Genomic DNA, 23,704 nt, shown 5'->3' on the forward strand with positions numbered 1-23,704 from the left:
GTGGTTGTCACCAATGGAAGCTAAGGAGGTGAAAAAACTTAATATGGACTCTAAATGGCCAAAATATTGTGAAATTTTAGAACATGACGGTGAAAGGGTGAAACTTCAGAGTTATGAGAAATTAAAGTCCAAAGTCTGAGATTGGTTGCACTATCATCAGATAAATGAGACATTTAAACAGGACAGGAAAATAGGATTTCAGAAAGAGAGGTCAAAACTAGAAACAGAATTGTTAGAACGCAATACTAAGAACTTGTCAAGAATGTACAATTTGCTGTTGAAATGGAACACACAGGATGAAATGGTGAAATCAGCTATGATTAAATGGGCACAAGACATCGGTCATGACATTATGTTTGCTGACTGGGAACAGTTATGGACCACTGGTGTTAAATTCACTGCATGTAATGCCTTAAAAGAAAATATAATGAAAATGATTTATAGGTGGTACATGACCCCAGTCAAGCTTGCAAAAATCTATCATTTGCCCAATAACAAATGTTGGAAATGTAATGAGACTGAAGGTACTTTTTACCACCTTTGGTGGACCTGCCCGAAGATTAAAGCTTTTTGGGAAATGATCTATAATGAAATTAAGAAAGTCCTTAAGTGGACCTTTCCTAAGAAACCTGAGGCTTTTCTCTTGGGCATGGTTGGCCAATTGGTATTAAAGAAGGACAGGATCTTTTTTATGTATGCTACCACAGCAGCAAGAATTCTTCTGGCAAAGTATTGGAAGATGCAAGAACTACCTACTCTGGAAGAATGGCAGACAAAGGTGACGGACTTTATGGGACTGGCAGAGATGACTGGCAGAATCCGCGACCAGGGGAAAGAGACAGTGGAAGAGGATTGGAAGAAATTTAAAATATATCTTAAAAATTGTTGTAAAATTGAGGAATGTTAAGATGTCAAGGGGTAAGAAGCAGAGAATTACAGCTGTAACTAATAAATTAAAGGAAACTTAATGAAAGGGAATTAATTAGATAAACTGACTAAAGGGTTGCTAAAGAACTATATAACAAGGATGCAGCGATGGGGAGGTATGGGGAAGTCGGAGGAAAGAAGGTGCATGAAAATAAGATTATGAAACTATACATGTTTAAATGTTCTGTATGTTTTTGTTTTGTGTTTTGTTTGTTTTCTTTATTATGTGTTTGAAAAATGAATATTTTTTTTTTTTTAAAGAGATGGTTGGACAGTGTTCTCGAAGCTACCAACATGAGTCTGACCAAACTGTGGGAGGCAGTGGAAGACAGGAGTGCCTGGCATGCTCTGGTCCATGGGGTCACAAAGAGTCGGACATGACTAAATGACTAAACAACAGCAACAACATAGAGTGCAATCTTCAGAGATTTGTTGTTGTAAAAATGGAGGCTCTTTATTTCCTTTCACAGTTTTAGTTTTCAAAAGGGTTAATTTGAATGTCAAAGCTCAGCCCTGGAAAATGAGAAGGAATTATAATGAAGCATGTCCCTGAACATGTGCAAGGTGCCTCTTTTCACAATTACAAATTACCCTCAAACATTTTGTTCTTAAATGATTTGAGTCTGGAACCTCTCTTAGGGCACTGTCACAGGCAAACTCTTGTAGGAGTCAATGGAAGTACCTTGGGAAAGGTCTTACCTTGACAGCCAGTGCTGTTGAATGAAAGTGATACAAATGGCTTTGTACAGTTACCTAGAAACCATGCTATAAATGTGACATTTAAGAATATGGCTGAAGTTTATTAGACTTGAACTGTATTGTGGGTAATTGCCCAGTAATATCCCTCCCTAAATTATATGAAGCCTTTGCTTTACTTAACAAGGGAACACAGGCTCCCCAATCACTAATATTATCATCATTCAAGATAATGAGCAACACAAACCATTCTATTACCAATCTAAAAGCAATAAATGTCAAAGTAAAGAACTATGCAATATTCTGTCCTGAAAGAACAAAGGACAAAAGTAATGATAATGCTTTTTATATTTGCAGTCTATTATATCGCGCATAACAAATGACCCTGTAATTGTCGACAGTGTTATTTTAACAGATTAGGGAAGGGTGGAGAAAGGAAGGTGTGGGAGATATGTGAATGACTGTCCCCATAAATGTTTAGTAGAGTTTTATTTTTATTTTTCTATTTTGAAAATGAGTTAATGATTTTCAAACTTGTGTATTAGTGGAAATCTTGTGCATTCATTAATTTATTTTAAATTGTTACTTGATGCTGATTTAGGTATGGTTTCTACAAGATATATAGTCATACACAGTTCCTAGAAGATGTACACACCTGCTATCATTATTTACCAGTGATTGTCCTTATTTTATTGTATTTGTATTTGGAAATTTTGCATGTGTTTTATCTTTGTATCAATTTTGAGGATTGTTTTTTTCCTTTAAAAAAGTTTGACTTCCTTGGCAGTTGAGTAGTTTTTTCACATTTTTGCACTTTCCCACTTGGGTAAAGTGCATATAAACAAAATGTGGAGGGGAGGGGGTATCTGCTTCCCTGGGTCCTTCTGGAAATAATAACTCATCTTGGTGCTGTTGCCATCTAGAACCCATCTGCACTATATATTTAAAGTAGTATCACACCACTTTAAACAGTCATGGCTTCCCCCAAAGAATCCTGGGAACTGTAGTTTGTCAAGGGTGCTGAAACTCTTAGGTTGAGTTCTAGGACTCCGTTTTGTTTTTAACCATAAAATAAACAGCAATAAAATAAAACTTGTCAGTTCAATTGAAGCAAACTTTGGCACATTTATTTGCAGTAGTACAACAAATCCAGATTGAGCAGCAGATTGACTGCATGCTGAATCAGTCACACAGTAATTTCAGAATACTTCAGAATGTCCTTCCTATTTTAAGGTCTGGTGTCTCTGGTGCTCTGGAAGACTCAAAACCAGACCAATATCCTGACAAATCCAAGCACTTCCAGTGTTACCTAGAAGGGTTACAGACCATTCTCTTTATTTGGAACGACTGCTGGTTCTGTCCAAACCACCAGCGCGCTCTCTCCATCTAAACTAAATTGCTAAATGGCCTTTTTCTTCCCTCTGTACCTTAGTGAGCCTTTGTTGAATTTGCTCCACTGCAAGTGGCAGGTGGGAGTTGATAATGTCCATTTCTCAAAGATAATGACTAAATCAGCTCTTTAGATTATAATTAATTGTAATTAAACAATATAGCTGCAGGATGGTTAGTAAATACCAAATGTACCATCTGTGCGTGCAGCATTTACAGCTGTACGGGTCTCAGTTCTGCTCCATTTGCATTGCTAGCTGAATGCTATCATGTTAGACAGATACAAAGTTTGCAAGGGGACATTACTGTGTGTTTTTTGCTGGATAAGAGATTGTGCAACTTTTTGGACTTCATGGTTTCTTAAGGGAGAAGGGGTATTGCAAAATATAACAAGATTAGGTGTTGCATGTATTCAAATAATACTGGTATCCTGTGCATAGTTTGAAGTGCTCCTAGGGGATGCAGCGAAAATTCAGGATTACCACATCTTCTTACTTGGTGAGTTCTGGGATTCTTTGAGGAACTTATCCTTAAATTCCTAAAGCAATGCATTATACAACAATAACTGTTCTCAGTCCCAATTAACAAGAGCATGTTAGATCGTCTAGTAGCCTGGAGCCTAACACCCGAACCATCAAGAGTTTATACATACTTCCTTAGTCCAAGTAGCATCTATAGCTCCTCTTTGCTCAGTCTTACGCTATATAATTTGCCACAGCCTGCCTTTGCCTGTAGGCCTTCCTACCTGCACCTCTGTATGTTGCTTTTAGTTTGCATACTATACTTTGCATCAGGCAACGTATGTTTCTTACCAAGTATTAAGATATAAGGAGCTTGCTTAGAGGTCAGAACTACCTGGTCTACCTGGCCCAGGGATGTTGTCAGCATTTCTCAGAACTCTTTCTCAACTTTCAGAGATATCCTTTAGGCAATGGTAGTTAATAGACAAGGATGGTAACTCAAACTTCTGTTCTGCACCAACTGGACTCCTTTCTTGCCCTTTCTGTTTCTACACATACCTCAGCTGGTGCAGCTTTTGTCAATCCTGCCAAAATCTGCTCTTCTGTAAACAAGTAAATGTTGGCTGTTTGCAGATTAGTAGCGCTGTAGAGAGCTTGCTGGGGAGACCATGCATTAGAAAGGGACTCAAAAATAACTTAAAGGTTTTAATAACAAAAACAAAAACTCCTTATACACTAAATACATCAACAACAAACCAGACCCAACCACCATCCCATCCCCCAGCGTAATGGGAGAGCTAGGTGCTGCTCCTTATATACTATACCCAATTGCTGACACAGCTTGATTAACACAACTCAGCAGCACCTGCTATGTTTCACAGCTGTAAGACTGGGTCTCGTTATTTGGCCTGGCCCTGGCCCTTAGAGACATACACAACTTGTGAAATAATAATGAACCTTCACATTTTAAAGTGACCATTCAACAGTAAAAGCCTGTTTCTTTTTAGCAGTTAGAAAATCTGTTGGTTTGTTCTAGCAGTTTGGTGGGATATTATGCTTCGGCAGCCATTTTAGTATGCCACCTTTTTTTGCCTCTGATGCTAGCCTGTACTCCAAGGAATCTGCTCCCTAAACCTAAACCTCCTCTGGGAAATTTTTATTTATTATTTATTTTTAATGTTTGTATTAGCTTATTTGCAAATACAACTACCGAACAATGTTTGGTTTAAAGAATAACCCACAACAAAGGGGTGTATATAGAGCATTCTCAATACATATATGGCATCATATACAAAAATGAAAATGTGACGTGTTAAGATTGTTGCAGACACCCACACCACTGGAAAGCCTGACTGGCTGGTGGGAGGGGGCAGGCATTGATTTGTTCACATAGACGATAAAAAGAAACAGACACTTTAAATATGTATAGAACAGCAGTCATTAACGACTTCTGCCCCTGACAGTGGGTAGCCAAATATCCCAGGCATTTTGATGGTTTTTGCTGGACTGTCATGACAAAATTGGTACAGGTTGACAGTAGCCCTAAACTTTACTTTTGATAGAGGTCTGAGATAATATCTTGTCCCTTTTCAATCTTAAACTATCTTGATGTTATGAGATGTCAAAGATAACAGCATCAATCACTAAAGAATCATGAGACATGAATCCTGTATGTTATCTTCTGACTGGCAACAAATTGGCTATAAACCTTCTGTAAAAGCAAGTATGGATTTCGTAAAGGAGAGCAGCATCCAGTCCAGAATGGAAAACAACAGAGGTCTTCTTTAAGTGTCTCTGATATCCATTTCACTTGTTTCAGTATTAGGTTTTCTAACAAGCAATTGTGATCCTTCTAATTTTTTACTTCTATATCTTGAACTATATTGAACGAGGAAGAATCATGCATATTAAATAAAAACAAAAACTTATCAACAAGGAATTGAAAGGCTTCTTACGTTAAGCGCTACAAATTCACAAAATATTTACTAATTGTTCCCGCTCCCCAATTCTGTCAGCCACTGTCTGCAATAGTCTAATGGAAGAGCTGTCTGATTTCTAAAATGAGAAATGCTAAGCCTCACTTTTAGCTGGAGATCTTTGTTTGAACTGGAAGTACTTTTGGAGCTATTTCTGGTTAATGTATCATTTTATTTATATACTTTGAAGCGCTCTCTTTGGCAAAAGAACACTCAAGAGTTTGCATATAAACCGTGATCCGTTGACCAAATTCCTTTGCCAGTCAGTGCAGATAGACAATACTGAACAAGATAGACCAGAGACCTAGGAAGCTGCCACATAATGACTTAAACAATTGGTCCATCTTGCCCAGTCTTCATTGCACAACATAAGCAGTTCTCCAGAATCTTTGAAGGTATAGGCAGATCCTTCCCATTACCTGATACACAGATGGCAGAGCTTGAACCTCGGATGGTATAAATGCAAAGCATATACTTTATCACTAAGCTATGGCAGTGCTTTTTTCAGGAGGTACTCAAGGCTATGCAGTTGTTGTTAAAAAGTGTGACACTTACTGTAACAACTTCATGGTGAGTACCAGCACCTATTTTTCTAGAAAAAAACCCTCTGGGTACAAGGACATTTCCTATGCGCCTCTTCACCCTCAGTTTTAGTCAGAAGATGTCCCCATGTAGCCTTCTAAAAATACTAAAAGCAGACACAAAAGGAAGGAGGGTTGGGCAATCTCTGATCCCTTGTCATTCAAACTCTGGACTCCAAGCATCTGAGTTTCCTTCCATGCAACTTACAGGGCCAGACGTACTTAGCTTCATCAGAACTGGACAATAGAATTATAGAGTTGGTAGGGACCATGATGGTCATCTAGTGCAATGCAGGAATCTTTTGCCTAATGTGAAGCTCAATAGTCACTATATAGCTTTGTAAGTACTGTATTTTTCGCCCTATAGGACGCACCGTCCCATAAGGCGCACCTAGTTTTTTGGGGGGGAAATAAAGGGGGGGAAATTATTTTTCCCCCAGGCGTGGGGCTGGGGCAGGGAAAGCCCAAGCTTCCCCCGACCCCAGCCCCCAAACAGGCAGCTCTCTGCAAGCCGTGGGAGCCCAGCGTCGGCTCCCGCTGCTTGCTGAGAGGTCCGCGAAGCCTGGACGCGCTGAGCTCAACGCACGCAGGCTTCAGCATGCAGGCAACTCTCCGCAAGCCGCGGGACCCTGGCGTCGGGCTCCCACGGCTTGTGGAGAGGTCCGCGAGGCCTGGAGAGCAAGAGGGGTCGGTGCGCACCGACCCCTCTTGCTCTCCAGGCTTCAGCGAAAGCATGCATTCGCCCCATAGGACGCACACACATTTCCCCTTCATTTTTGGAGGGGAAAAAGTGCGTCCTATAGGGCAAAAATACAGTACTTGAAATGTTCCACGATCTGGTATTTGGGAAAGGGAGAGAGGAATCTGTATAAAAGCTATGCTTATGCATGCTTCATTAGAAACACTCGAACAATAATTTGATATAGCATTTAAGCAAATCTGTAGCATTATTTTGTACAGCATCAGAGCTCTGTAATGGCCCGCAGTTTGCAATAACTGTCCTTGAAGGAACTCTTTGTACAGTGAATGTATTTTAGCCTAGTGGCACAGTATATGTTCTACAAATGACCTCAGATGGTCTTGGAGGATTATTTCCCCAAATTCAAGCTTCAGGCAAGGCACAGCCTTCAGTCCTGTAGTTACGTATATTAAAATAAATGGATTTTCTCCTTTCCCCTTGAAACCGTCAGGCAGTCCATGGTAAATAAATGGTATTGAATAAAATAAATCATTTATGAAAGATTTGGAATGCCATTCGTGAAATGACACATGCTACTCCTGCTGCACATCGTGAGCTCAGACTTTTCTATGTTTTTTGTGTCTATATGTTTTTGTATGTAACAAAAATTCAATTAATTTTTTTAAAGGCTTTTCTATGAATGATTTGTAACATGTGGTTTGTTAAGATATAGCCCACTTTTAATATACTTACTATTGCTTGTTTTTTCCCAGTTCTGGAGGCTAGGACCCAAACCAAAGCATTCAGTTACAAGAAAGAAGATTCCAACTAAATATCTTCTGACAGTAAGAGCTGTTTGACAGTGGAACAGACTCCCATGAGAGTGGTGGATCTCCTTCCTTGAAGGTTTGTAAGCAGAAGTTGGATAGCCATATGTCATATTTGATGTAGTTGAGATTCCTGCATTGCAGGGGGTTGGACTAGATAACATTTGGGGTTTCTTCCAACTCTACAATTCTATGATTGCTCTCTACCTTGTGGAGGGTGGAGAGTTGGTGATGGAAAGGAAGAACTGGGATGCCTACCCTTGCTCTTCTCCCTCACAACTCAGATTGAAACTTGAAAATGGATCTAGACACTCTTGATTGCATTTATCCTTGGAAGCAATTTGTGAGGTACATGCCTGTTGTTCCAATTTGAGGAAAACCTAGCTTTTTAGAGGAGACATTAGCATGGAGCCAAACTAAGGTTGTTGCATTCAGTTTCCATTGAATCATAGAGTTAGAGGAGACTTCAAATATAATCTAATCCTATGCCTTGCAGATGCAGGAAATGGACTACCACAGCATTGCTGATCCAGCCTCTGTTTATAAACCTCTAGTGAAAGAGGCTCTACTAACTTCCAGTGCAGTTTGTCCCAGGGTTGAACACCTTGTACCATCAGGAAGGGGTTCCTAATGCCTAACTTCTAGAGTTTAGTACAGAGCCTGTGTGGTGTAATGATCAGTGTCTTGGGCTTGTGCCTGGGACACCAGGGCTCAAGCCCCTACACATCCAAGGGGACCCTGGACAAGTTATCATCTCCCAGCCCACCTATACACAGCTTCTCTTGCCAGGCCTTTCAGAAGAGTGGACATATTGTATGATAGCAAGCATGGATGCTGATTTAGCCCAGATGGTTCCAAGTTAGGGTTGGCTGGCAACTGACATAAATGGTTCAATTGGAGCAAAACAGACATTTGTGGTAGGGCAGTAGTTTGTGATATGTTCTAACTTCTAACTGCACGGAACAGTGAACCATTCAGCAGAGTTTAAGTTCCAGTGTGTAAAATTTATAGAGTGAAAAAAGTAGAAAAATGAGCTATGCTTACATTGGCTTGAAAGAAAGGTATTAAATAGTTCAGATGGAATCCATGTTAAGGAAGGAATTAATTCACATGAAAGGAAAACCTATACAGTAGTGCCCCGCAAGACGAATGCCTCGCAAGACAAAAAACTCGCTAGACGAAAGGTTTTTTCGCCCGCGATTTGCCTCGCAAGACGAATTCCCCTATGGGCTTGCTTCGCAAAACGAAAACGTCTCGCGACTTTGTTTCCTTTGTGTAAAAACCATTAAAACCAAGGGTGCTTAGCTTGAGCAGCTGCAGTTGCGACTTGACTTCGAGGAGCAACTGTTAGCACGTGGTTTGGTAGCCTTTTCTCAGACTTTGCTCACTTTTGAAGATTTTCCAAAACTTTTCCAGAACTTTTCCAGAACTTCTCTTTCATCCATTTGGTAAGTTAAACTTTTAAAACTTTTTTGGGGGGTTTTGGATTTTGGGTTGGGGTGTTTGGGATTCAAGGACTTGGTGTTGGGAAGGGGTTTGTGATAATCTGGGGGCTTGTGGGCCTTTTTTGGGAATTTTTATGATTTTCTGTGACCACTGGGCCAGGTTGATTTTTTTTGAAAAATTTTCTGAGTTTGAATTTCTGAGTGCTGGCCATGTTGTTATTTTTTGAAATTTTTTTTTGTCTGGGTGGGGAAGCAGTTGGGGAGGGGTTTGCAGCAGTTGGGGAGGGGCTGGGGGAGCAGTTGGGGAGGGGTTTGCAATTTCTGTGTTGTGGGTGGGTTGGTGCGTGTCTGTGGGAGCAGTTGAGGTTTTTGAAGACATTGGTGATTTTTGAAGCTTTTCCTAAACTTATTTTGCAGCCATTTGAGGTTTCTGAGGACGTCGGTGGTTGATTGTTGAAGCTTTTCCAGAACTTCTCTTTCATCCATTTGGTAAGCTAAACTTTTAAAACTTTTTTGGGGGTTTTTGGATTTTGGATTTGGGGTTGGGGTGCTTGGGATTCAAGGCCTTGGTTCTGGGTTTTAATTTCTGTGTGGTGGGTGGCTGGCTGCTTTTGTATTTTTTGGGTTTGAAGCACATCACTGATTTTTTTTTCTGTTTCTGAGTTTACGAAGGTAGGAGCTGTGCTGCCATGGGACCCAAGAAGACTGCTGCTGCGGTGGCCGGCGAGAGGAAGAAGGAGAAGGTGACGCTGGAAATGAAGAAGGAGATCATCTGGAAGCACAACGGCGGAATGCGTGTGACGGACATCGCCAGGGAGTACGGCAGGAACCCATCGACCATCGGGACCATCCTGAAGATGAGGGAGAAGATCCTGGCGACTGATGCAGCCAAGGGAGTCACCAGGATCGTGAAGAACCGCCCAGCTGTCCTGGAGGAGGTCGAGAAGTTGCTGCTCATCTGGATAGAAGAGAAGCAGCGTGCAGGGGACACAGTGTCTGAGGCCGTCATTTGTGAGAAGGCCAAGGCCTTGCACGCTGACCTCATCCGGGAACAGCCAGGAACCTCAGCCAAGCCAGAAGTCTTCAAGGCTAGCAGAGGTTGGTTTGACCGGTTCAAGACAAGATCTGGCATCCACAGTGTGGTCAGGCATGGAGAGGCTGCCAGTTCTGATGTTCCTGCGGCTGAAGACTTTGCAGCGGAGTTCCTGGAGGTTGTGACGACGGAGGGCTACGTTCTGCAGGCAGAGGCTGCGCAGGAGCAGGCCTCACTGGAAGAGGAGGAAGCAACTGAGGAACGGCTGTCCTCCGAAAGACTGAGGGACATTTGCCAGAAGTGGAAGGAGGTGCAGACTTTTGCAGATCTACACCACCATGAGAAGCACGTGGCACATGACGCTGGGAACTTTTATGATACGAGGGTCATGTCGTCTTTCAGGGAGCTGCTGAAAAGGCGGATAAAGCAGCAGACTATGGACAGGTTCTTGACCAAGAAGCAAAGAGTGGAAGAGGAGCCTTCTTCGAGTGGTCCCCCAGAGTCTTAGAAAATGTACTGTACACTTTGTTGATTTTTAAATGTTTTTCTGTCATGTTTATAAAGTTAATTTATTTTCCCTTCAATTTTTGAACTGCTCTTTACAGTATGTGTGACTTTAAAGAGCAGTTAATAAACTGTTGTTGTACCAAATTTGGCTTTGTTTGGACTTTTTTTGACCATAGGAACGCATTAATTGATTTTCAATGCATTCCTATGGGATTTCGTGCTTCGCAAGACGAAAAATTCGCTAGACGACAAAAATTGCGGAACGAATTAATTTCGTCTTGTGGGGCACCACTGTAGACACCACCATCAGATCACTAAAAATGCCATGCTAAACACACCAATTTTGAAGTCAATACTACTGAACTTAATGGGACTTCTAAGTAAATATTCATAGGATGGTGCCATAAGTAATACTTCAAGCACTTAGTGGAAATTTTAATGCACCAAGGATGACCTTGTCCACTTCCTCATGATCCCATCTGTGCTTCAAGAAGCAGTGACCCACTAAACCACCTGATGTGCCCTCACCTATTGTCATCCCTGCTGTGGGACAAGGGACAGGTGGGCAGAGGCAGTTGCTGGCCCTTTCCCACTTCACTGCCACTGCTGACCTGCCCTCTGGTCCACCCTGCCATCACAGAATGACAGTGGTGGTGGGAGACATGGAGATGGCAATGGTATAGAGGATAAGGATGAGCAGCAGCTATCATTGTGTTGGAGCCACAACTGCGGTGCACAAATGGCAAATCGCTGCTGCTGTTCATTGTGTCCAGCAGTGAAGTTGGTAGCTGTGGTTGGTAGTGGGCTCTCAGCCTGTGCATGGTCTCCAGAAAATCCCAGACTATGACCATGCTTCCAACCACTCATTCTCGGTCACGATTCACTCGAATCTACTACAGTTGTACCTTGGAAGTTGAACGGAATCCAATCCGGAAGTCCATTCAATTTCCAAAACGTTCAGAAACCAGCTTCTGATTGGCTGCAGGAAGTTCATTTGGCTTCTGGAAATCATTTGAAAACTGAAACACTCACTTCTGGATTTCGACTGTTCGGGAGCCGATTTGTTCGGGAGCCAAGGCATTAGGGATCCAAGGTATGACTGTATTGGTGTTTTGTGATTTGGTTCACCACATTCCAAAAGAGTACCCTTTGGGGATAAATGCTGTTCATTTTTTGTTGAAATTCATGGGAAAACCTTTTGCAATGGTCAAGATATAATTTCTCCCAAGATATAATAAATTCCAGACAAGTGATGACTCAGAAAATACTGAAATGATGATGAAAATTTAAGTGATGACTCAAAACGCCATATTCAAGTTATTGATTTCCCCAAGACCTCCTAGATCATTAACATATAATGTTATACAATATATGCAATATATACAATATTTGGCAACTTTACTGCTGGAGACTACTGTTAAGGATGTCTCCGCCCATTAACCTTCTCCTTTCCTAATCTTATAACATAATTTTTTTTCAAGTTACTGAAAATTGGAAAGGAATGAAATGCTCCAACAACAGAAGTTGGCAGAATAAAGATACCATGTTATCTTAGAAAACCCAATGCTGGCAGAAGTTGTCGTCAAAGAAATAACCTTTCCCATGTTGTTATCTCTTCGTCCCATAGACCAATGGATGTCTAACGATACTGGTAGAATTTCATTTCCATATATATGTAATGTATTGATCCACAGAAAGAATCTTGTTCCAACCCTCTGAGCAAAATGTTAAGGTCATCTGTTTGCACATGCATAGCAGGAATATTGTAAACATTTTCCACACTAGTCTGTTGCAGTATCTCATTTGCTACAAAGATCAGGTTTCAAGCACTGCTCACAAAGGTTCAGGAAAGGCTTTATATGAATTATTAGATTGCTCCCGATGTTGCCCCATATTCTTATATGTACAGGTTTGAGCTGGCAAAATCCAAAGAACATTCATATTCTATTATATAATTTTATTATCCCTCTTCACATAGACGGGGGCGGGGGACTCAAGTGTGTAGGTAGGTAAGAATTGTGCATGATGGGCCTCATCAACCAGACACTGCTTCTGACCCAACTAAAATCAATTCACTTGAAATGGGATGTTCTGCAATTAGACCATGGTGAGTGGAACTTGATATATCCTCCATCATTTCCTTCCCAGCTTCCATATGAAATATTTTGACGCACTGCAAAGAAAAAGAAAAAAAATGCTATGTAGCAGGTGGAGCCATGGGAAATATTTTATTTTTTTACTGGATCCTAGATTCTGGATTTGGATTCTATGATCAATTTCTTTTCCAACTATGTGGCTGCCCTTTGAAGTTAACATCAGAGCTTTGTTCATTGATAGAAAGTCAGGGGAACAAAATGAGACGAGGAAACAACTTCCGAAGCTGCTGTTTTGAAAAAGCCACCTGTGGCCCTCTCCTCTATACGTTTATCCAAATTAAACAGGGTGAATGGAAAGCTATATGGACTTGGTACGATGGATGGGTGAAACTGTCCATTTCAGTTTCTCTCATTTTCTCTTTCTCCAAATCTTAATCCAGTTCTTCACATTTCCACATCAGTTTGCATTTTTTATGTCCTCATGAATCTTCATCTGCATTTTAGTGGAAATTGCATCTAAAACACACAACTTTACCTGCAATTTTGCCTTATACACATTTTTACAAAGCCAAGCTGATCCAAATAACTTTATTGTGCTAGCCATTGGCCATGACAAATCTGAATAAAAAATAAATGCAAGCAAAAGGGGTGTTGCGTCACAAATAATGGTCTCTGTTCAGATCTCTGCATCTCCCTTCTAGTTTACTGCTATATTGATTTTCACAATGCCTATATTCCCTAGTATTTTTATTCCCCCTAATATAATGTGTGTGTTATTTTCAATAGATTTTAATGCACATTTTACCTTAGTATATTTTTGTACACATTTCTTGGCTGGAGAAGTTTGTTGCAAAATTCACAGGACTGTGAATTTCAAATGATGGCTGTTTTTCAGTTTGCATATGGTTTCAGAAAGTGTGAATTAGATAGATTCACTTTTGAATGCCAAATAATTGAATTCCTCTCCCATCCCTACTTGGTACATGCAACAATTATGGGCTGATTGTTTTGTTGTTGCATCCCCTACCACAGTTAATGGCTGTGGCTGACCTCAAAGTCTCTTGCCAGCTATAAAACATGCTACAGCATTTGTTTTCTTTTAGATTTTAGACTGATTGCCTTCTTTGAATGTCCCTAACTACAGTTCAGGTCATTTCCCCACCCTCCAGTCCTCTGTTGCTCATGTTTAATACATACTTTGCAGGATATGATTACAGAATACCAAAAAGAGCCTAAAGCTATACATTCCGTCACTCTGATCATATAGACTTATATCCCTCTTGCCCCCTCACAAGCTCTGTAGAAAGAAAACTGCCCAGGCTCTTGCAAAGATGCTGAAGAATCTTTTCAAATAATTATCTGCTGTCACAGGAGAATAAGAAAAGGGGAGGTGGAGAGGAGGAACTTGATTCCTGAATTTCAGAAGTAGGAACAAAAAAGACTGAAAGAGTCCTGTGCATTGTAAGCCCAGGGCTAAGATCATTCTAGTCACACAAAGGCAGGATTTCAGGAGGCAGGAAGTCAGATCCACAGAAGTTTTCTCTCAAAGCACTTTTTCCAGAATATGTGTCGTTACTATGGCACCAGTGAAAAACACAGGACAGACGCTGTCATGCGGTCGCTGTGTGCTAACTAATGAGCATTTAATAATTAAAAGTGACAGAAAGTGACCTCAGTCAAAAGCCCTGTGCTGCTCATCACCAAGAAGCAGGCCTTTCCACAGCATAGCCATGCTTTTGCTAATGTTGAATGGCTTTTGTTTCCTTGCTCCTTTTTGTTCTTGACCAAAAATGTTAAGTTGTGGGTGAACATATCAGACGACACAGCGATTCTTCAAACAGCTCTTCTTTATTCAGTGGCAGAACAGAACTAACTGAAGAGCTCAGTCAGCCTGCTTATATAGAGCTCCAGAACAATGTACCGTAACTGTTGCCATTTTCTAAAACTATCCAATCACTGAATGTCACTTTCGATCCTTCATTTGCATACAAACTATCCAATCACTGAATGTCACTTTAGATCCTTCATTTGCATAACTATCTACAGTATCCCCCTGCTGGCCCAGTACATAACAAAAAACTAGTGCACACATGCCACATGCAGTTCTGAGGGGGTGAGCACATGCAAAATTTGCTACTTGTGACACATCAAATCAGCCTGATGTCTTGAATATTTGCTTGTAAACATCAAGTATTTGAATTACGCTCATGACAATGGGAATGGCATATATCCTGTATCGGTATTTTACTATGGACCACAGAATGCATCTGCAACGTTGGCAGAACACACACACAAACAAAATCTGCATTGTGCACTAACATAATAATCAAGGAGCATTATTTTAGCTTCTGAGATCAGGGGCGTTCCGAAGGGGGCAGGGGGTGGTGGTTTGCTCCAGGTGCCATTCCAAAGGGGTGTGTGACAAAATGCCGACTCCCGATTGGCGGCCCCCCCCCCCAGGTGGCACACCACGCCCCCTGGGATGTGCACCACATCCCCTGGGATGAGCGCCGCTCTGGGTACTGGAGCAGGTTGCTTTGCCTCTGTCTGAGCTACAGGAAGGAGAAAGGGTCCGAAACTGAACTATGAAATGGTTCAGAATTCATGGCGCTTACACTTCTCTCTTTTTTACTCAATAAAATCCTTGTGAGCCAAACTGTATTGCAGATGATTATGATTACTAGAATTCCTATTACAAAAAATTAATTAGAAGATTGGAAGTGTAAATGCAAAGAGCATGTAAATGCAGTGTTCAGGAATGAGAGGAAGACTCTTCATGGGGCAAAGGTTATGAAAGGAAATGACATTTTCCTTATTCTGTGTCATAAAGAGAAAGAGCAAAATCAACATCAGTTTGTGGCACAGATATAGATGTGCTGTAGATATAACTTGTCAGGAAAATTTATCAGTCTTTTAGAACACATTTATCCTAATATGCACTTTATGCTTATTTTCATTGAAAAATGATTTCCTAATATAAAATCCTTCAGGTTTTTGGAGAATGCCACCTGAAACCTATCCCTGGGGAAACAGAGAGTGGAATTCAAGCAAATAAATTATCTCTGAACATCCAGTACACAAGTGTTCTGACCAAACATTTAATCCACATTCAAAGTTCCAGCACAGAACAATTGTATGGCAGGTGATGTACAGAGCAAATAACTGCCCTGCAACTGTATAGCAACCAGGTGCTGGAAACCACAGGAGTGAACAGCATTCTTGTGCTTGGGTCCTGATTGTGAGTTTCCCACAGGCATTTAGGTGACCACTGTGAGAACAGGACGATGGACTAGATGGGCCATTGGCTTGGTCCAGCAGGGCTCTTTTTATACTCATATGTTATGTTGGCAAATCTCCTGTGTCTTTTCGGAGAGTGGTAGTATCCATACACCCCGCTCAAATAATCTCATTGGTTTTAATGACAGTCACCCAGAGGAAGTAGTGTCTGTGTATGAGAATTTCTCCCGAAATGTAGTAGCTTGAATAAAGTCAGTTGGGGAACAAAGCATGAATAGCCTAGCCCTTTAGGATGCACAGTATGAGTTCTGCTAAACTAGCCAGTTTTGCTTTGAGAGAAGTGCAGGAGAAGGCATATTGATTATCCTTCGTGCCTGAGCAAACTATTCATAAATTCAGCCCAGGGAGATACTTTGTACTTCTAATACCAAGCTTGCATGGGGGCACTTATCTCTCTAAATCGGCATTCTGAAGCCACTAGTCAAATCGAGGAACTTAATTTTGCAGACAGCTGGAGAGAAATATTTTTGGACTTTTTACCTTCCCGCCCCACTTAGAAATTAACTTCTTTTCCCTTCCAACAAAAAGAGTTTGCTGAACAAAAGGCTAAATGTCTGCTAGCAGGAAAATGGTCTCTCGGTTCCCCCAAGAGGGTTCAATAAGAGAGAAAACTGCTGCAAGGCTAAAAGAGAGAGAGAGAGAGAGAGAGAGAGAGCTTGATTTCCTGTTTGTTTTCTTCAGCAGTGTGAATGGTTGTGCATTGTTCTGGTTGAAAGGCTGAGCTCATGAATGCTCTGTCTCCCACAAAGCAGGGCCGAGTGCTCCTGCTGAAGCTGGCTGAAGTCCTTCTTGTTTTGAAAGATGCTCAGAACCCCCAAATGTTTGGTTTCACAACAACAGCTGTTTCCCCAGTCTTGGCCTTACCCCAAACTCCATCCCCACTGCTGATGCAGGACATTGGCATGCCTTCGGCCGCCAGTGCCCATAGTGCAAGGACCCACCTGCATATTTGGCTAATAATAATAATAATACCCCACCTAACTGGCTAGGTTGCGCCAGCCACTCTGGGCAACTTCCAACACATATAAAAACATAATAAAACATCAGACATAAAAAACGTCCTGATACAGTGCTGCACATAGGCCTTCTCCATGTGAAAGGGACCCTTATTGGGGTCCCTATAGAGCAGTGGTGGTCATGGCCAATGAGGGGACTGGTGAAAGGGATGTGACTAACTCACATGACCTCCTTCACAGTTGTTGTTTTTTTCAAAGTGGAGGGGGTCATGCGATCCTCTCTAAGAAGAACTACCTAGATTTTGTAGGTAGTACATTGCCACAAAACCCAAAAGAAAGAAAAAAATGTTTGCTATTTAAAATGCAAAGCTTGATCACAGGTTTTATTCCCCCCCCCCCCAAAAAAAAACCTCATTAAAAATTTAAAGACTAGAGAGTCATAGTTAAGCAGCTGGGAGGAAGATTGTAACAATTCTAACATGATGTCAAAAAAGACAAGGATGTATTGAAGGGCTAAAGCTTTGGGAATTGCAAAGTATTTCTCATTGTGGTTGTGTCCCACTTGTGCATGTCCTATTGGTTAGATTGCCAAGCCAATATTCTGAATTCATTTGCAGAGCACTTCTTTTATCTACATTGCACTGACAATTAAATAACATTCTAGCTTAGAAAGATGTGCCAGTTTTCTGAAAGCATTGGTATGTAGCAATCTGTGTTTGGGTGGCAGCCAGAGCAGTGCCTATAAAGTACATCAACATCACAAATAAACACCTTGATGAGCATTTCTCTGTTTCTGTTTGTTGGAGGGATTTTAGTTGACAGCGTTAACATAAAAAGACAACTGTAGCATAGTCTAATGTATCTTCACATCAGGAAAATTAAGGTATAGGGGTTTTTTTCAATTAAAAAGTAAAGAAGATAATCCTTTTGGAAATAATGTACATTTGCAGCATAAAAGAGAACAAGACAGTCTCTGCATGTACATGTGCACAGCAGAACCTCCAAAGAATTTTATTTATGGTCACTGATTTTCCGTCTGTCTTACCCATCTTTCATATTAATTTAAATACAAATCTCAGTTTATGATGTCCTTTAAGGAATACCAATGAAACAACTGATTCATTATTGCACTGTAACCATGCTACTTGTGTTGGGAGAGCAGATAAATCTTACCAAAAATGAAAAAAGAAACCTGCTTTGAAATAGGATTTCAAAGATAAAAAGGCAAGTAACTTTTTGTTGTTATTTTTGCGGTGGTAGGGATATATCCTCCCATCCCCACCCCTACCCCCCCAAAAAAAATTCCCATTGGGGAAGAGGTGTAGCTCAGTGGTAGAGCATCTGCTTTGCATGTAGAAGGTCTCAATTTTTATTCCCAACATCTCCTGGTAGAGCTGCGAGTTCGTCCTCTGAAGTCCTGGAGAGCGGCTTCTAGTCGCTATAGGCAATACTGAGCCAGATAGGCTCTGATTCAGTACAAGGCATCTTCTTGTGTTCCTTGTTCTCCAAGACTGATTTCATATTAGTGGGAGGGTAAACTCTTAGAGCTATTATTTATGCATCATTTTCATACTGTGCACTTCCTCTAATAGAAGTACAGAGCAACCCTAATGATATAAAAATAAGACAAGAATGCCAGTGTTCCTAGCTAAAATCGTATCAAGTCCCATTAAACTATCTAACCTCAGCAGCAGCAGAAACAGAGTACTGCTGAGTGGGATGTATCTTATGCTAAAGATGAAGCGGTCAAGGGTTTGCCCAGGTCTCTTTTTTTCAGCCAGAACTTAGTTCCGACACCTCTCAGATGGGTGTCATTGCCATTCTATGAGAACAAGGGAGGTGTTCATGGTGAGTTCTGGCACTTCTTTTTCTAGAGAAACAGCACTGGGTTTGCCACTGCTTTAATTGGCAGTTTGGCTGCCCCCAACTTGCGCTGTGTTGAAATCTGCACCATGCAAATCTAAGGAAGACTTAAACACTTTGCAGAGTTCTGAAGAACAGACCAGAGGCAATTGTACTTCATCCAGCAGAGCTTTAGTGCTACTGAAGGCAAATGAGCATAACGGTCACAAATACAATATATTCGGGATTGGCACGGTCCATAAGAAATCCAGTTCCAGCAGACTTATCATAAACTAACTTACAAGAACTTATAATAAGACTAAACCTTAACACTATATACAGAACAGAACACCATGGCCGGAACAAAGAGATAGAAAGAGAAAGTGAGTGAAACCCAGGCTCCTCCTGGCATGACTATTATTGTTAACATGACCTTGACAGAAAGTTTAAACCAGCTGTACTCAGCTTCCCAGAAGGAATAACCCAAACATCAGAAACCTTCCGCCACACAGACAAGCTTCCAGAACCCTCTTGAACTAATCAGAATAGGAAAGATCTCTACACATCAGATCAATACTTTCTGTACTAAGAAATGCAAACTGACAATCTGTCCTCCAGTTTATCAAAAAAAGTCCTTCCTATGATGCAGAAGAGGATTCAATTTTTCTGCCTTCTTTCTCAAAGCAACTGAGAATTTCTATAAAATTTCTGGGGGTATGAATTTTTGAGCTTTCCTAATTGTTCCAAAGTGACCAAAGGGGGTGGATGGGATCAAAACCCTGTATGCCAGCCATAAGAATGTTACCATTTTCTCCTTTCCCTATCAATAATTTCCAATTACAATTTCTTTTCTCTGCAATTGATGGAGAACACTCAATGAAGGAGATTTTTTCAGCACAGCACTACCTTCAAAACTCAGTGGCAACTCAGAATGCCCCGTATATGTCCCAGTATACCTGAAGGAGCGTCTCTACCCCCATCGTTCTGCCCAGACGCTGAGGTCCAGCGCTGAGGGCCTTCTGGTGGTTCCTTCATTGCAAGAAGCAAAGTTACAGGGAACCAGGCAGAGGGCCTTCTCGGTAGTGGCGCCCGCCCTGTGGAACACCCTCTCATCAGATGTCAAAGAGATAAACAACTACCTGACATTCAGAAGACATTAAAAATATTAGTGTATTTTTGCTCTCTGTGGAAGCCGCCCAGAGTGGCTGGGGAAACCCAGCCAGATGGGTGGGGTATTATTATTATTATTATTATTATTATTATATAAATGATACTACAAAAACGAGGAAAGTTCCTGAATGACAAGTCCCCCTGTTGTTCACAAAGACAAGGACAAAGAGCCCTGCAAGTGACATACATGATCCCAAAGTTCTCATCAAATAATTCCCTTCTATATGGGCATGCCAAGCAGTTCTCATTTCAAGCACTGTGATAAAAGAAAATGCAAGTGGTGAATTGGGATCCATTTGGGCTGTCAAAATGCATAGCAAGGAGCAAGAGGTTCATGCTACAAAACATCAGTCACTGCAGAAGTAATAAGGATATGTAACTGACACAACATTTACAATGCAAGTTTAAACTTATACCTTGGTGCAACTGGGATCTTTATGACAGCCATGTCATCCACGTTCTCTAATACAGCTCATGCCAGGACTCTCAAGCCCACAATAGTTGGGAAATCTTAACTCAGGAAGACTATGACCACCATCTAGATCATATTGGTTTTATGGGACTAGTCAGTGCTTTTTCTTCTTTAAAAAAAATGTTTAGTGGTACTCTCATTTTGACTCAAGAAAGTCACCATTTTACAGTTCAAATTGGGAAAAATAAATACAGTAAATAGACAAAAGTAATAAGATTCACAAAATGTTTAGGGGTATGCCTACTCCTGCGTCCTCCCAGGAAAAAAGCACGGAGACTAGTGATATACACTTGCATACTGAGAAATGCTCCATCAGCTCTGAAGTCATGAGGACACTGGAGGTGTACAGCTTGCACATAGCCTTCTGCTAACAATCTCATGGCCAGGGCCACCCACACATCTTTTGGGGCCTTTTGGGCAGCATCTTTGAAATTGCTTATTTATTGCATAATGAATACATGAGTTACTGAGAACTGCCGGTGGCAGAATGCTGTTGCACCCATATCTAGCATATAGGCTTCTTGCAGGCATCTGGTGAGAACAGGATGCTGAACTATGTAGATGGACTATTGGGCTGATTCAGCAGGCTCTTCTTAAATAACACATACTACTACTACTACTACTACTACTACTAATAATAATAATAAATAATAATAATTTTATTATTTATACTCAACCCATCTGGGCGGCTCCCAACAGAATATTAAAAACACGATAAAACATCAAACATTAAAAACTTCTCTAAACAGGGCTGCCTTCAGATGTCTTCTAAAAGTCCGATAGTTGTTTATTTCCTTGACATCTGATGGGAGGCAGTTCCACAGGGTGGGTGCCACTACCAAGAAGGCTGGTGGTCAGGGGTGCCTTTACCTTTACCTTTACCTTTATATATGGTTGTACACCACCTTGGTGTTTTATATTAGTGTGTGAAGCAGGCATATTTTTATAACAAATAATAATTAAAACAAAAACACTGTTGACAAGGGAAACACCCTTAGCTTGGATAGGCTAAAAAAAGGGTAAAGGACTCCTGGATGGTTAAGTCCAGTCAAAGGTGACTATGGGATTGCGGCGCTCATCTCGCTTTCAGGCCGAAGGAGCTGGTGTTTGTCCACTGACAGCTTTCCGGGTCATGTGGCCAACATGACTAAACCGCTTCTGGTGCAACGGAACACTGTGACAGAAACCAGAGCACACGGAAACACCGTTTACCTTCCCACCACAGCAGTACCTATTTATCTACTTGCACTGGCATGCTTTTGAACTGCTAGGTTGGCAGGAGCTGGGACAGAGCAATGAGAGCTCACCCTGTTGCGGGGATTAGAACCGCTGACCTTCTGATTAGGAAGCCCAAGAGGCTCAGTGGTTTAGACCACAGCGCCACATCCCACTGCTTGGGTAGGAGAGGGATATTGAAGAGGGAGGATCTTTCAATTTGGTAGACATGTTTAGATTCTAATCACAGTGAGTTGTTTCCCATGGCACTCCAAAAACAATGAGCCAGGGGAGAGATATTTGCTTTTCATGTGGCTATAGGGTGTTTTTCTCACACCATCACTCCATTGCATATCAATAGAGATAGAGAATAGGCTGTATCTTCCAAAATCCATTGTGGGGAGCAGAACAACCACCACCCTTGGAATAGCAGGGCCCTTGCTGATATGTGCATGTGTGTGACATTTCTCCCACCTTAGTCTTTCCTGGTGATCCATGGGTTTCCCCCTGCCACAACCTCTTATGCTATAAAAGTCCATTATGATCTCTCTTTTCCCCCGAGTAATCTGTACCCCCAAGTACAGATTTTTACCCCCAAGCCACTGGCCCTTGGCTTCTTGCTCGCGATGAGTGTGACATATTACCCACCTTGTTCATTCCTGGGATCTATGCTCTTTTTTCACCACCATACCTAGAACCCGTATGATTCCTATTGTAACTCCCCCCCAAAGAAAAAGTCTGCCCTCCAACAACAACAAATTAACTATCATTCTGCAATTTGCCAGGCTTTGTTCTTTTAGAAATTGCATCCAATTCTGGCAGAAAATAAAATAGAACTTTTCAAAACAAACAAACAAACAAACTTTAGTGACACCCTGTACAAAATCTCATAGATGCATCTCCTTACAATTTGACAGGCTTCATCCACTGTGAATGAGGTCCTGTACCTTCAAATAGCCGCAAACCCTTTCCCTTTTTCACACAAGTAGATGTGAAAAGCTACCAGTAGAAGTTGAATCTTGGTGCACACCCCTATCATTTGCCTATGTTATATTTCACAGCCTTTCTCCCATCTCAATCTCAGAAACAGACCTAGGCAATTAAGAACATTTAATTATCTGAAATGTTTTTGTTTTGCCTTGTTTCAAAATTAGAGACAGACCATAAGTTCTGTTCCAACAAGATCTTCATGTACAGTTTTTTTAGCATTTTCAAATGTCTGGACACACTGCATCTGTTGTTTACTGGATCACTTAACAGTAAATATAAATTCAAAGCCTATCTGAAATAATTAGCATGTGTTGAAGCTTAGCATTAAGCAGAAATGCCATAATACTTGTATAGCAGAGAAGGAGTAGCAGGGAAGCTAGGGTTTTCCAGTTCCAGTTTAACTACATTGTCATTGTACACCTTTCCTTGTCTGTTTCTCCCTCTGCTGTTTTGCGAACTTTGCCTCTCCCTGTTGAAATGAACAAGGGAAGCTTCCCAGCTGAGGAAACCTGTGCATAGTTGCCAACTCCTAGGGGGCAAGGAATATTTGAGAGGGCCGCCCCCCAATGGACATTGCCAATTAAATTGAGTTCATGGACCACATCATGTGATTGATTATGTGGGGATGGGCTTTCCTCCCCTCCCAATATTTGATTGAAGTTGGCACCCCTGGCTCTGCGCATATATTCCAGAGTAAGAGTACATATTTTGTACTCTTATATATAAACAACAACAAATACAATGAAATAAATGAATGAATAATAAATTGCTGCTCAGAACAAGTGAGTAGATCAGATTATTACTGCTCAGTCCTATTACTTTGAGGTTATGGTTTACAGTCACCTTGCAAACCAAAATTAGAAGTCAGGTTTTGAGTCCTGGTTTGCAGGTGAGCACAAACCATACTATGGTCTGTCCCAAAACAGGAAAGGAATTGCTACACAAGGTGGAGAACAGGAAGGATGTGAGCCCAAAGATCTTTGAAAACCCATTCTTCTAGAATCAGGTTTGGTGTTATGTCTGAAACAGTCCACTAGGTGCACTGAAAGATGCTGTAGAAATGATGAATGAAAATGCAGGCATTGTGAGAAGAATGGAACCATTATTCAATGGTGCAGTTAGGCCCCATCTTTGGGGCTGAAGCC

At 41.2% G+C, this 23,704-nt stretch overlaps 1 protein-coding gene and 1 long non-coding RNA gene across 2 annotated transcripts in view; one reads left to right on the plus strand and one right to left on the minus strand.

Moving 5' to 3' along the window:
* Positions 1-23,704, minus strand: part of LOC309340784 — a 393,472-nt gene that overhangs the window by 277,734 nt on the left and 92,034 nt on the right. The window lies entirely within an intron of this gene.
* On the plus strand, positions 9,404-10,790 carry LOC309340455 (putative CENPB DNA-binding domain-containing protein 1). The gene is made up of 3 exons (XM_081859228.1): positions 9,404-9,470; positions 9,654-10,153; positions 10,229-10,790. The coding sequence occupies exons 2-3, from the start codon at positions 9,671-9,673 to the stop codon at positions 10,520-10,522; spliced, it is 777 nt and encodes a 258-aa protein (XP_081715354.1). The 5' UTR covers positions 9,404-9,470; positions 9,654-9,670; the 3' UTR covers positions 10,523-10,790.

This window comes from Podarcis erhardii (assembly GCF_964252035.2).
Source record: "Podarcis erhardii genome assembly, chromosome: 4".
NCBI classification, from domain to species: Eukaryota; Metazoa; Chordata; class Lepidosauria; order Squamata; family Lacertidae; genus Podarcis; species Podarcis erhardii.

Coding starts and splice junctions, on each gene's coding strand:
- LOC309340455 (XM_081859228.1), top strand. CDS start 9,671: ATGGGACCCAAGAAGACTGCTGCTGCGGTGGCCGGCGAGAGGAAGAAG. Junction 10,154..10,228: donor GAGAGGCTGCCAGTTCTGAT/GTTCCTGCGGCT, acceptor CTGCAGGCAGAG/GCTGCGCAGGAGCAGGCCTC.